The following is a 15,298-nucleotide window of genomic DNA, read 5'->3' on the forward strand; positions in this document are numbered from 1 at the left end:
ACTGGCTGCATAAAAGTGAAAGATTATCCTGCAACCCCCCCACCCCTAGGATACAGACTTAACAGTGAGGATGCACTTGTCTTTCACACAGCACAAGACCTGGGCTTACCCAGAAACAACCTGGGCCCTCGCCCTGGGCTTAGTGTATTAGGTGTAGAGCTTCTGAGTGAGACAGTCTGAGTGCAGGCAGCTTAGTGGGGAATCTAGGTGTGGGTTGATCTGGATGCACAAAGGCTTGTTGCAGTGGGGGTGGGTTCTAGTGACTTGGGACTCTGCAGATAGGGCCAGATTATGAAAGGGCTTTATGTCAGAAAGTAATTTTTCTGCAGGGAAGCAAATAAGGCTGCTGGGAACATGAATTCTGCATATGTGCAGTAGCACAGAATTCCCTCAGGAGTAACTAATTTTTCAAATAATGTAAGATAAGCAAATAGTTGTGGGGGCACTTAACATTATCCTGAAAAGCATGTCCCTTTCCACTTATAAAAGGAAGGTTTTTTTATATCTGTATGATGACATATGGAACAAAAAAAATTGCTCAGCACTAAATAAACAAATATAATAAACTAACTAAATATTCAGCAACAAAAAATAGAAAGATGTTTGCTTTCTAGCACATGGAAAGATTAAAACAAAGCAATGGAAAGTAAAGGAAAGCAAATCTATATGAAGCGGTCATCTCTAGACAGGTCACAAGAAAAAAAAATAGTTTCTTACGCTATGAAGTAAATCTAACTTTGGCCACCACCAACCTCCGAGCATTTCTATGCCATAGTTACAATTGCAGAGAACAGGGGTGCCTTGTAAATTCCATTTTGAGTGTACATTCTTCCCCTGATTGATGACTGACTGCTACAATAATGAGTCATAGAGTTTAAGGTAAGAAGGGACCTAATAGATCATCTAAATTGACCTCCTGTATATCACAAGCCATTAAATTTCACAGTTACCCTTGTGTTGAACCCAGTAACTGCACTTGACTGATGAATCTCTTCAAGAGAGACATCAAGAGATGGAGAATCCAACACTTCCCTTTGTTGTTTGTTCCAGTGGTCCTCACTGGAATTTATTTACCAACCTTGTCAATTGTTGTGTCCTCTACAAATTATATCAGCAATGATTTTATATTTATTTCCAGTTCATTGGTGAAAATGCTAGACAGCATCTGGCGTGGTACCACAAACTGTTAATAGAAACTTCTCCCATTCAATGATGACTCCTCATTAAAGGCTACATTTTGAGATCTCTCAGCCTATTGATCTGTCAGCTCTACTAATATTGGATAGTGCTATTTTTTAATCTGCTGTTGTGTGACATTAAATCAAATGCATTACTAAGTCTATTACATCTAGGAAGTGACATCTATCACCCAAACTTGTAATTTCATCAAAGAATAAAATGAGGTTTGTTTGACAAGACCTATTTTCCATAAAACCTTGTTTTGTTGCATTAATTATATTCCTGTCTTTTAATTTTTTTTATTAATTAAATCCCATATCATTTTAAAAATTATTTTGCCATGACTGATGTGCAGCTAAGAAGCATAGAGTTATCTTTGGTCATCCAGGCTCCATTCCCCTGGTCCTGCCCACAACCAGTCACCTACACCAGCCCATATAAGCCTTGGACACCAGAGGACTATCCCCACCAGTGTGGGGTTTTTTTGTTTGTTTGTTTGTTTTTAAGACATTTCTTCTTTGGCAGATATAACAGGATCCTGAACAAACCCCACTCCGAATTAAGTTAAACTCAACTCAGTTATTGAACTGAGCTTAATGCCTTAGGGGTCATTACATTAAAAATACAGTTATTTGTGTAGTGTGATTGTATGAGGCTGCCTCCAGGTGCCTTGTTTTTGACTGGAATGCCCTGTGTAAAAGGGAACCTGGAGACTCTAGTCAGCACTGTTGATGGGATAATTAAAAATCCACTTGGTGGCACAGCTGGGCTAAGTCAGACAGCTCTGTGCGCTGCCCCTGCCCCAATTGCCAGCTCTGCAGCTCCCGTTTGACCTGGAACCACAGCCAGTAGAGCTGTGGGGCTTGCCAGCATGGCTGTGCCTAGGGAACCATAGGCATATGCTATCTGCTTCTTGGAGCCACCTAAGGTAAGTATTGCCAGTAGCTCATACCCACACACTCCTCCTGCACCCCAACCCTGAATCTCCTTCTGTACTGTAACTCCCTCCCAGCCTGCACTCCTTCCCATTCCAAACCTTTCAAACCTACCCCTCACCTGGAGCTGCTTCTTGACCTCCAAATCCCACTGACCCCGTCTAAAGCCCCCTCCCACAATCTAAATCCCTTGGTCCCACCCACCAACCTAGAGTGACCTTCTGCACCCAAAATACCTCATCCCATCCCAGAACCTGCACCCCAGCAGGAGCCCTAACCCTCTTCGACACTCTAACCCCTTACCCAATGAAAATGAGCAAGTCAGGAAGAGAGGGAGGAAGAGGAGAAGGGCAAGTGTGTTTGGTTTTCTGCAATCAGAAATCTGGCAGCCTTAAGGAGAAGTGGGTTTGCTAATGTAATTCCTCTAATTATAAGCCTTTTGAAACTACCCCCAGAGAAGTCTGCATATACTTCTTCAAAGGAGATTCTCCAGGGACTAAGAGACAAAGAATTTTGGGTAAATAGTCTGGTTTTAAACAGGCTTTGGGGACTTCTTTCTGATCTAACAAATGGGCAGGACCTGTGGCCCACAGAGAGCCCCAGTCTTTAGGGAAGTGTTGGAAGGACTTGGCCTACTGAGGCCCTATATGACTGTTGTTAGTTCTGCCCTGGTTTTATTATGACTTTTTGACCACAAAAGAGACCCCTTTGAGGAGGATGAAGGACTTGACTGCAGGAACCCATATTAAGAGTAAATTGGTGAGCTTATTAGAATGTATGTAGGTTCTTTTATTGTTTTCTCTGTAGTGCTTTTACCTTAAAAATAAAATGTTTGCACAGGCAGCACTGTGTGATAACTCATAACTGTTGGCAATAATTCTGTTAGTCTCTGAAAAGAAAACAATCAGGCCTGTTTAGTTAGACTGCCTTTTGGTGAGAGAAACACAGGGAAGGCAGAGAACCGCACAACCTGGAATCACCCTGATTGGGAGAGACACATGTCTATACTCCAGAGTTGACAGGAGAACCAGAAGCCTGAGAGTCAGTGCCCTTGCTATACCTTAGAGGGGAATAAAGATGTGGTTGCCCTGAGGCATATGATTCCTCTCTGTCGCTAGAGCAAATGGGCGGAAGCAGGGCTCAGGACAAAGCTCTGAACATTTTATAATTTGAGAACAAACTCCTGACAATGAAACATAAATATGTTTATTTCTTACTCTACTAAATCAGAAGTTCTGTTACGAATAACTGCATTTTAGTAAGGAACTATTTGCATAGCTACAGGTGGAGTTCAGATTACTATTGTACTTGAACAGCAATGATAAAGTTGACATTTTAAAGTAGGAAGTGGCCAGAAACCATAGAAAATCTTAAACTGCACTGTATTGAGAGATTGGAATAAACACACTTTCATTAGTAATTTCAGAAGAAACAATTTGACAGTCTCAAGACAGAAATACAGCTAATTTGCCTAGCAAAATCAGACTTTCCCACAGCATTCTGTATGGACACTGGATACTGTGGTTTAGACCTAGCCTTGACTTCATTGTGCTTTGCATTACTTAATATATTTATATCAAAGACCTAGCTAGAGAGATTCCCTGTATTTAAATCTCTGAGAATCATCACTTGAATGTATTGGCAGATATTAAAAAATGTCTGTGGAAAGAATGTCAAAAACCTCTCCAAAGGAAAGTCTTTAAATCATGCTCTTAATACAGAAACACAAAACCAGATTTAATTGCCCTTTTCCTATCCAGATCAGACAGGCAGGCTCTTTTGGTTCAGCATATGGTATGAAAGAGTGTAGATGGAAGAGCAGACATAACAAGGACTGGGGTTGAATCTGTTTAGCTTCTTAAAGATCACTTCAGGGAAAGTACTTGAAGTTAAAACAAAAAACAAAACAAAAAAAAACCCAGACAGAACAGAGTATTTTTATTTTGAATATGCTTATTTGAGATGTCCTATTTGCCTTTCATGGTAGCAATATTACATGTTTATGAAGTGAAATAGATGATTCTTGAGGAGGCTTTGTGCAGGCACTTTTAAAATCAGTTTATAAAAGTGTGGAGTAAATTAAGTCAGTATGTAAAGTGCCCCCATTTCTCCAGTTGTCATTTTGTAACCTTCCTAGGAATAAACGCCTTTTTGCTTTAAGTTAAAATAACTGTTTAATGATTTTAATGGCAAAGGCATTTTGTGATTACAGTAAACTTCCGATAATCCGGCACCTTTAGGACCCAGGGGGTGCCGGATTATCAGATATGCTGGACTACCAGAAGGGGGGGGGCAATGAGGGGTCTGGAGTGGGGTGGGAGGGGATGCCACCCCAGACCCTTCATAGTCCCCCCTTATGATAGTCCGGCTCTGCCCCAGGCGTCCCTGATTCAGCCACTGCTGGTCAGTTTCAGCAGCAGTTGAATCGGGGATGCCTGCAATAGAGCAGCTGAGGTGCTGTCGGGTTGGTCCCGCAGCGCCGAGGGGCGGCGCTACGGCACCAACCCAGCAGCACTCCAGCTGCTCTTGGGGATGCCTGGGACAGAGCAGCTGGAGTGCTGCCGGGTTGGTCCCGTAGCGCTGCCCCTTGGGGCTGCGGGACCAACCCGGCAGCACCTCAGCTGCTCTTGGGTTTGCCTGGGGCAGAGCAGCTGGAGTGCTGCCGGGTTGGTCCCGCAGCGCCAAAGGACGGCGCTGTGGGACCAACCCGGCAGGACCCCAGCTGCTCTGCCCCAGGAGTCCCCAAGAGCAGCTGGGGTGCTGCCCGGTTGGTCCCGCAGCCCCGAGGGGCAGCGCTACGAGACCAACCCGGCAGCACCCCAGCTGCTCTGCTCCCGGCTTCCCCGATTCAGCTGCTGGTCAGTTTCAGCAGCACCTGAATGGGGGAAGCCTGTCCGGCTGCCCCAGCACTTCCGGGTTCCTGATGGTGCCGGACCATCAGGAGTCCCGGAGCATTGGACGCCGGACTAATGGAGTTTTACTGTACATAGTGCTTAACAAGTGGCCATGTTAAATTCTTATATATTGAATGATTGAAAAAATACTGTGGTCATTATACCATAATTTAGAGTCTAGAGAGAATGACATACTCCTGCTTCCCATGAATAGACAAGAAATTGCACACTTGCAATAAGAACATAAGAACGGCCGTACTGGGTCAGACCAAAGGTCCATCTAACCCAAAAGCCTGTCTGCCGACAGTGGTCAGCACCAGGTACCCCAGAGAGGGTGGACCGACGACAATGATCAAGCGATTTGTCTCCTGCCATCCTTCTCCAGCCTCTGACAAACAGAGGCCAGGGACACCATTTCTATCTCCTGGCTAATAGCCTTTTATGGACCTAACTGCCATGAAATTATCTAGCTTCTCTTTTAAACTCTATTATAGTCCTAGCTTTCACAGCTTCTTCTGGCAAGGAGTTCCACAGGTTGACTACACGCTGTGTGAAGAACTTTCTTTTATTAGTTTTAAACCTGCTACCCATTAACTTCATTTGGTGTCCTCTAGTTCTTCTATTATGGGAACTAATAAATAACTTTTCTTTATTTGCCCTCTCCACACCACTCATGATTTTATATACCTCTATCATATCCCCCCTCAGTCTCTTCTTTTCTAAACTGAAAAGTCCCAGTCATTTTAACCTCTCTTCATATGGGACCCGTTCTAAACCCCTAATCATTTTAGTTGCCCTTTTCTGAGCCCTTTCCAAGGCCAAAATATCTTTTTTGAGGTGAGTGTTAGTCACTTGGTAGCAAATGGTATAGTTAGACACACAGAATGGTTTAAGTTGTAACCCCTGATTTGCACATACTAATCTGCTTTGCAAATCTTAAACTCTGTCTCGAGGTAATGTCTTAAATATTTGAACTTTTTCCCCGAGCTCTTTGATCATGGGTTGAAAACCTCCAATCCCCACCTTTTTTTTGTAAAATATTTTTAGTTTTTTTTTTAAATAGGGCAACATTGAAAATGGCTAAAATATAAATATTGAAATTTGGTATCCAGAAGAGTCTTCTGTGAGAGGTTGTGGTTTTGCTTGATTTGGAAGAAAAAAAAATGTTTTTAACAGACTTAAAGTTCTGGTACAAAAGCAAAAGGCATAGCCTGAGAATCAGAATAAAACAGAAGGATATGATCATTTGGAAAATGTTATATTTCACATAGATGGCAGCTTCCATTTCTGGTTGCAGGGTGGATTTGATTTAAATCAAATTGCTTTAAATCATTATTTAAATCATAATTTAAATCACTAGTCAGGAAGACTAAATTTAATCATGGTATTCTACATAAAAGTGCATTTTTGTTGGTTGTTATAACCTTAATATGTATTCTTCACAACTCAGAGATAGATGTAGGTTACATTTTAGAAGATATACACTATACATTTTTAAACAATGATTTATTTTGAAAACTTTTCTGATTAGTATTATAGCTAATATCAGAAAATGCATGATTGTTTGGTTATTTCATTTACCAAAGGTAATTGAAGCAGATATTTATGAAGTCATTGAGAGGTGAGCTATCTCCAATTCAACAGTTTAATCATGAATATTTGAAGGATTTTATTTCCATGCTACATTAGGAGAATATCACTAGACATTTAAATTGTTTTATTTAACTAAAACAACAATGTTAATGTATTCTGGATATTTTTCTTCAATAGCAAACATATAATATTTTAACAAAACAATCATAAGAATTTTTGAATTTAGTTAGACATTCAATTTTTTTAAAATTAAGTTTGTTTTTGTTAAAATAGTAAATACATTTAAAAAACAAAAATTAAATTGACGGTCATTGAGGTCAACATGAGAAACTTAAAATATTGGCTTCTGCAGCTAACTCAGTCATCTTCATTTTCCTGTTTGTTCATAATCTGGAGAAGAAAAACAACCTTTCCTGCTTTTTCGGGTCCCAGATGATTTCTCAATTTGGAATGAAGTAGTCCAAAGGAAGAAAATATTCTTTCTACACTAGCAGAAAGAAGCTACTGCTCTTAAGTGAGATTATCACCGCAACAGTCTCTGAAGCCAGGTGCTTAAGTGACTTTCTCCAGTTCACTAGTGTGACTTTTTAAAAACCATCAGCAGCAAACATGTATTGCTTGATTGGTTCACCCTTAGCTCTTTGAAATTTATTATGGTTGGCATTATGAAGGGATGATTGCTGGATGCCCATGTCATAGCCAGCTCCTCTTCTTCAGCAGTTAAGGTTTGACCCTGGTATCGAGTACAGGTTGGACCTCCCAGGTCTGGCATCCTCGGGACCTCATTGGTTCCGAATGAGGGGATTTGCCAGGACAGGGGGAGGTCCCTCCCCGCCATTTTCTTCCCCCCCTGCTGCCCAGCTGGCTGTGACTCCCTGGACTGTAGTTCCCTGGCCGCCAGCAGGGCTGGAGCTCTGGGACCAGAGCCCTGCTATTGCCTAGCTGCTGGGGCCAGAACTCCCCGCTGTGCTACCCACTCCCCTTTCTACCCCCAACATGGGGCTCCCCACTGAATTGCAGCCCCTCTCACCACACTCTAGCCAGATGGCCAGATCTCCCTATATGTACGCTCTGTGGTCCAGGAACATCAGTAGTCCTGTCGGACCACAGATGATGCTGGACAAGAGAATCCTGGTTAAGGGAGGAACAACCTGTTTGAGAATATTTGCAAGAAAATGCTTCTAATTTAACTGTCATTGCGAAGTTCTCTTTAAGATCTCACTCAGTTCCTTCGAAATTCAACAGCATCAGTAATAAAACAGTTATTTCCCTGCATTTTGTTCAAGGCTACAGAAATTAGGGATGTTAGCATGTAATCCTTTACACGATTAACCGATAAGCCTAGGCTCATTGGTTAATCCTAATGACTACACGCACGCACATCCCTTGCTACCTATAGACTATAGAGCTTGGAGGTATTCCAGAAAGCATCACCATAAGCCACTTGTGTATATTATGATTGCACCATATGTGGACAATACTGTCTTCATTTTTTGAGAATGGGAATTGATACAATTTTTGGGCACTTCTATCCTGAGTCATTTTCTGTAGAAGGATGTTTGAGGCATGAGGCACCTTTGTGCTGTTGCCAGTTTCCCACTATGAGACAAACGGAAACCTAGGAATAGTTGCCAAAATAGTTTAAGGAAAAGTAATCATAAGGTAGCTAGCTCAAAAGGAATTTATGGCAGCTCTAGCACCTGCACTGGCTGGCAGCCCTCATAGTCCTGCCTCCAAAACTGGGAATTGATCTGAAGTCCTTCATCCAAAATTGAAGTTTCACAGGTCCAAAAGGACAACCATTGGTGGCTATAGAAGGGAACATGACCATTAGTAAAAAAAAATCATTGATAAGGTTTGAGTTTCAGCAGTCAGTTTGTATTTTCAGAAATGTCTTTACTAAAAAAAAGGGCTAGAATTTTTTTCCGAAAGAAATCTGTGATTAGTGTCAGCCCGTCGAGGTCTTTAGAATGTAGATGGGGGTGGGGGCTGTGCTGTAACCAGAGGAATGGTAAAGGCCGGCTCTGGTTTGAAAGCTATACCCTTAGGAAGGAGGGAAAGGGAACTTTTTTAGATAAGAGAGCAAGACTTAGGTTGTGCAAGAAGTAGGGCTTGCAGCATCAAGGGGATTTAAATTAGTTATTCTAGAGGCTGCCTCAACTCAAAGTAATTTTCATCTACCTGATTATGTCCTTCTGTTTTTCATTTGGGAAGTAAATTATAAAGAAGTTGTACTATTCTTTTTCCTTAGAACTTACTTCCAAATTATATTGTTTTCTCTGTTTTGAGTTTTCTAAATGTTTGCAAAGGAAATCTATACCATTGAAGGGCAGTTTGATTTGGAATGGAAGAAAACTATTTATTTCAATGTGGGTTCAGCATTCTCACTTGACAATGCAAAGTTGACAAACATTGGAATGATTTACAAACACAAATAGCACTTGGGGTTAAGAGAGAGGCTCCGTGTTCCTGTCTCCTACCCACAGTTTGTCCTGATATGGAATGCTCTTGGACATAGCCACTGACATCACTTTAAAAGAAAACAACCCCTTTTTAAAAGGAGAGAAAGAAAGTTGGACAATTCCTGTCCTTTTCCATTAGTATTTTGTGCTTTCTTGGACAGTTCTCTGGTGTTGAACGTAACAAAATGCCTGCTCTGTCTCTGGATTCTTCTTAAAGCTTCTACCTTAAACACAGGATAACCTCAGTTGTTTTAAGAATTAATACTTTGGTGTCTTAGATAGAATGATGGGTTTTATGTATGATTACCATGCCTGCAGCAACCTATCATTTGCCCTTGCTTCTAAACTTGTCTGATGGGGAAACTACTGCAAGTAGTATTCATGTTTCCTCTTTCTCTACACCCTCCATTGATCTTTTATGCTGAAGTTTCTTAGCTGTAGGGAACATCTGTCACAAAGGCAAATGTTTATATCTACATAAATTGACAGTTGTGTCAGCTGCTTTAAGGTGATGTTTTTCTGTACACCTTTGTAAGCAGGTGTGCTGTGATTATGGAAAACTTACTTTAATCACACGTAATCCAATTATCAAAGAATCTGGAATTTATGTTCAAATTATTGAAGCAACTGTGATGCTTTCACCATAATACAATTACTTGACTTTCATTACAAATATGTGTTAAAGGCATGTCTGGGAACTTGGGCAATGTTCATTACAAATCTTACCATGAGCAAATAGTCTTGTTTATAATTCTACAATGGGAGATTAAAGCATTCTTGTGGGACATTGTGGTAAATTAAATTAACTTCACAGCTGTGAGAAGTATAACATAGGGAAAGTATTTGTAAGTATTTGTATTTATAAGACTCACTTTTTTATAATATATATTTTTGGTCAGGCTTATCTGTCTGCATTTGTAAAACACCCATCACTATAGTATCTGGGTGTCAGTGGATCATGATGGTAATCAAATCAAAAGGAGCTTTTTCAGTATAAAAGGAATAGGTTTGTATCTGGTAGCTAATATGTAAGTTTTAAGATTCTCTCTGTTCTGGAGAACTAGTGGCTTGATCCTGCATAATTCAGCTTAAGGGTATGTCTAGACTGCACGCCTCTGCCGGCAGAGGGATGCAGATCGAAATTGCTAATGAAGTAGGGATTTAAATATCCCATGCTTCATTAGCAAAAAAATGGCCACCGCTTTTTTTCAGCACGGAGCTTTGTCGGAGAAAAGCGGCAGTCCAGAGGCTGATCTTTTGCTAAAGAAAGCTTTTTCCAATAGATCCTGTATAACTCGTTTTATTGTATTATTTTACTCATGTTTTGGGACATGGGACAGTCAAAATACCTTCATTTTCACTTAAAAGTGTTCTATAAAAATCCTCACTGCATTCATTGGTACTGTTACTGGAAAATGTGATCAGGGTTAGGTCTCACAACATCACTCAAGAACTTGCTTACTACCGTTATTTCTTTAGACTCATGTTAGCAATTTTTGTTTTTACTCCTCTGTAGACAACAACAACAAAAATCATAACCCTGCAGAGGATTGACCAGGAGCCCCAGTGGGATCTTCACATCTCAAAATAAATACATACGAGTCTAGTACTCAGTTTTAAGATCACATTTGTTTTCCAGCACAGTCTTTCTATAGTCTTGGATGACTCATGAAAGAGAGATCAATTCCATTCGTTTTTCTGAAGACATTCCCACTGTTTTATACAGTGCTAGTAGTTAGCTGTCAGACCATAAATTCTGATTTGAAAGGCAAAAACAATGAGCTTTTCAAGAGTACATATATATTAAACAGGTAGACTTGCCCATTAAACCTTCTTCAGTTGGCTGCTGTTGTTAAAGTTAATCTCATTTGATAAGTGTTCAGTTTTGCATGCATTAAAAGTAAGAACTACTTATGGCTGAAAGTATCAAAAATAATACCTTTCTCTTACATAGTGCTTCTCGTCAGTAGCTCTCAGAGCACTTTTCAAAGAAGATTGGTATCATTATCAAAGTGTTTACTAATTTTGGGTGCCCAACTTGAGTCAGCTAGGGCCTGCTTTTATCAAGTGTTGAGCACTCAGTGCTCCCACTGCCTTTTTTTTTTGGGGGGGGGGGGAGGTAAACCAATAAAATACAAATGTGTCTCTTCCTCTGGACAGAATGTTCCATTATAAGAGACTTTGCAAATTATACTAAATTTGTGGAGGATAGAATCAGACAAAAGGCTTCCTGCCTAAGACTTAGAAGTGAAGATATAAGCCATATTTAATAAATGCTAAGTATCTTGAGTAGCCATTTTCCTTTATTTTTTGAACAGAAAATAGCAATGTCACCAATGACCTAGTGATGTTTTCCTCCCCTTTTTATGTTGTATTAGTCTTGCAAATAATGGAGTGCATGTACCAGCAGATATAGTAAAACATTTTGATAGTTCTCCATTGTAACTTCCAGTCTCTCAGTGGGAGCTAACATGGATTGCTGCACCTGGACTGAGTTCATTGAAGATAACTGGATTCCGTATAGATGCAAATTAGGCCCTTATTATTGATTAGCATTCACTGTATGTGTTTTTCATGTCAATCACCTACTTAGAAAATCCTTCCAGACATATATTTTTCTTCCTTTTGGTTTTATAGCAGTTGTCAAGACATACTGTTGGCCAATATTTTTTTAAAGAACATTAAGACTGAAAAATCAAGCATAAGGCTATAACTCTCTGCTCTCAGTTCAGGTACCCAATGTCTCAGTTGTCTCTGGCAGACAGGAGCAGTAGCTGCAGGGAAGGTGATGTTCACACCTTAGATGAAACATGCTATGTCACTCCTGGGGTTGCCAGGTGTCGGGTTTTTGCCTGGAATATCTGGTCAAAAAGGGACCCTGGTGCTCTGACTGAGCCTTTAAAAGTCTGGTTTGCAGCTCATCAGGGCTAAGGAAGGTTCCCAACATGTCTCCCCACAAGCAGCAACATGGTTTCTGGGAGAAGGCAATGAGCACCATGCAGAGCTGCCTGGCTGCCCCTCAACCTAGGAGCTGAGGTACATGTTGCTTCCAGGGAGCTGCCCAATGTAAGCGTTGCCCTGAGCCCCCACCTGAATCCCCTCTCAGATCCCAAAGCCCTGTCATAGCCCTGAGCCCACCATTCTCACACCCAAACTGAAACCCAGAACCCACACCCCAAACCACCTCCCTCAGTTTGGAACCCCCTTCTGCACTCAGAACCCCTCAGCTCCAGCCTGGAGCTCTCTGCTGCATCCCAAATCCCTGCCACAGCCCTGAGCCCAGTCTCGCACCCACACTCCCTCCTAGAGACTGTACTCCAAAACTCCTGCCTCAGTTTGGAACCCCCATTCTGCGTTCCTCATGTCTGAGCCAACTGCAGAGTCCTCACCCCTTCTCAGCCTGCTCCCCCAACCTGGAGCTTCCTGCTGCACCATGAACTCCTCATTTCTGACCCCATCCCAGAGCCCTCACCGCCTCTTGTGTCCCAACTCATTGAAAATGAGGAAGGGAGTGAAGGTGGGAAAGAGTGAGCGACAGAGGGAGGGGGGATGGAGTTAGCATGGGATGGGCCCCAGAGAAGAGATGGGGCAGAGGTGTTTGGTTTTGTGTGATTAGAAATTTGCCAACTCGAGTCACTCTGTAGTCATGGTACATGCGTTCCAATCACAGGGAGAAGGAAACATAATTAAGTCATTTCCCATGTAAAGTATTAAATAAGGATTTCATTTTAACAACAGCACCTATTCTCTTTCCCTTTAGATGGAGAGAGTTTTTTAGAGGGGGAAATAATCCTGTATTTGACACTCTCTCACATAATATAGATGATGGCAATAACAGTCCTTTTTTTGGGGGAAAGAGCTGGTAGAGGAGGCAATGTCATGTGAGTCCCTCTCTCTGGCCCAGTCTGGTCAGAACCTCTCTCAGGATCAGGTGTGAGGTCCCAGGTCATGGTGAAGCTTGCTCCAGTGGCTAATTGTTCTTCTAGAAGTCTTTTTTTTTTTTAAGACCTACAATGGAAATGGTAGACAAAATGGTCCATCCCCCTCATCATTTTGTACAACAATCAGCCCTACTTTCTGACATATCAGTTTTACCAAGAATAATCTTAACACAGTCCTTAAATTATATCAGTGGTCATTTTTTGTTTGGATGAATTTAGTTTATCTTCCTTTGATACCTTGTCCTTTCAACATTTGTTTTTTAAAGTTCTGGCATGTTATTCACTTTTTATAGAGACAAGATGAATGATGTAATATCTTTTATTGGATCAAATTTTATTAACTCACAATTATGGTAAATTTGTAGGCCCTGGTATCAAAACAACCGTTACACAACAACCTTTATTAAGATCATGAGCACAAACATTTACTAGGATTGTGCCCCTAAAACAAGGAGAAATAGGAAAATTATTCCAAAATTACTCTGCCTATAATTCACATCTATTAATTTAACCATGCAGTCCAAAAAAAAGGAAAACGTTTATTTAAAAGATTCCCCTTGTTCTTAAGGAATGAACACAGGTGCTTTTTCTAATCTATATTAAGGTACTTGATACAGACTTGTTATAGTACTGTGTACATGCACATAATTAAAGTGCAATAGGAAAGTTAACATAAATGTACATGTATTTGTTTCCATACTAATTCCCTTTAATCATTTTTTGAAATTGGGGAGCAAGGTCCTAATCCAAAACCCACTGAAATCATAGGAAGTCTTTTCTTGACTTCAGTGGGTTTTGCACCAGGCTGTCAAGTGCCTTGCAAAATTTTAAAAATGAAGCTGCTTGAGTAGTTAATTGAAAAGGTTTTTTAAAAAACAAAAAAAGCAAATTATTTTTTCTTTCAACTTTGTTATTCATAAAATACAGTAATCTGTAAACTGGTGAGTGCAACGCAATAACGCTGTTAACTTCATAAAGAATAAAGTGAATCATTCCTTTGTAAATGTCATTATCTACTACCTTTTGCCAAAGACCCTAGTATCTATTTGGAATTTAAGCTAGTAATATATTACTTTGCACATCTGTCTTCCATCCTAGGATCTCAAAGTGCTCTTGCAAATATGGAGGTAAATATTATCCATGTCAGTTGACAGGCAATAAAATGAGACATGGAAGGGCTCAGTGACTTGTTAAAGCTTACAAAGACAGTCTTGTGAGAGAGCTATGAATGGAGGCCTCGGTGCCTTAGTGCCAGAGATTCTAGAAGATGTAAGTATATCTAGAGCTTAACAGAACTTACATTTTGTTTTGTTTGTTTTCCTCCCAGAAAATATCAGAAAGGCTCCAGAGTGCGTCTGAGACTGGTGGACCTTGAACTCACATCTAGATTCTTAGGAGCAAAAACGGACACAACTTTACTGGAGGCTGATGCAGTGCTTCTAGGGCTCCTGGGAAGCAGAGAAATAAGGCAAAAAGAATAAAGCTATGTAAATAAAAAAATCAATAAACTGTGTATGTTTAACATTTATTTTGTACAATTCGCTTGATCTCAGAAAATGTTAGGATACTTTCCCCACGATTGTGTAAATGGTAAAGTAAATAAAAGAAAAAGGCAAAAATCATAGTGTGTCTAGTTCTTAGGTATCTTTTATCTTCTCTTCCTCCCTAAAATTAAACATTCTTATTTCATACTAAATTCAGAGGTAAGATGTTAACTGAACTTCTTTGAATAATTTGGTAACTGTACCATGTCTGACCATTTGTGTATTCTTGCCTGGAGCAGGACAGACATTCCAGAGTCTGTATTCCAATCCCAGAGGAAAATTGATTTACAATGCTATACTTTCTCAGCAAAATTCCATGGCAGAAATGCATTGTTCCTTCCAGTAAGAGTGCTTCAGTTAGAAATAGACATATGCTTCCTGGATCAAAGGTCAGAAAGCAGAGTTCGTACTACAAATGATGGTCTTAATCTTTGTCACTGTGGGGTCCTCATTTGTATGATGCTGTTGCCCATGTCAAAGTTGAGCATTGCACGATTTGAACTTACTTGTTGCATTAATTTAAGCTCTCATCTCAAATACATGTTGATAATCACTGTTTTTTTAATGGTTACCATTTTAAATGCAAAAACTTATTATAATGCAGTATCATGCCTCTGACTTTATAAACAAAGTTAGAAATTGGTTGACAACATGTATTTTAATGTGCACTTTTCGCACATGCTGCACATTTTGAGGCTGTATACTACAGAGTATTCCAAGTCTTCCTGGCATGTTTGATAATACGCCATT

General features: G+C 40.4%; 1 protein-coding gene across 1 annotated transcript in view; it reads left to right on the forward strand.

Annotated features, from left to right (window-relative positions):
- Positions 1-14,626, forward strand: part of MRPS28 (mitochondrial ribosomal protein S28) — a 133,176-nt gene extending 118,550 nt beyond the window's left edge. The window contains exon 3 of the mRNA XM_089776216.1: positions 14,332-14,626. Within this exon, the coding sequence (XP_089632342.1) occupies positions 14,332-14,485 (154 nt within the window). The 3' untranslated portion in view covers positions 14,486-14,626. The remainder of the gene's footprint in view (positions 1-14,331) is intronic.
- The last annotated feature ends 672 nt before the right edge of the window (positions 14,627-15,298 follow it).

This window comes from Pelodiscus sinensis, chromosome 2 (assembly GCF_052426305.1).
Source record: "Pelodiscus sinensis isolate ZL-2025 chromosome 2, ASM5242630v1, whole genome shotgun sequence".
Classification (NCBI taxonomy): domain Eukaryota; kingdom Metazoa; phylum Chordata; order Testudines; family Trionychidae; genus Pelodiscus; species Pelodiscus sinensis.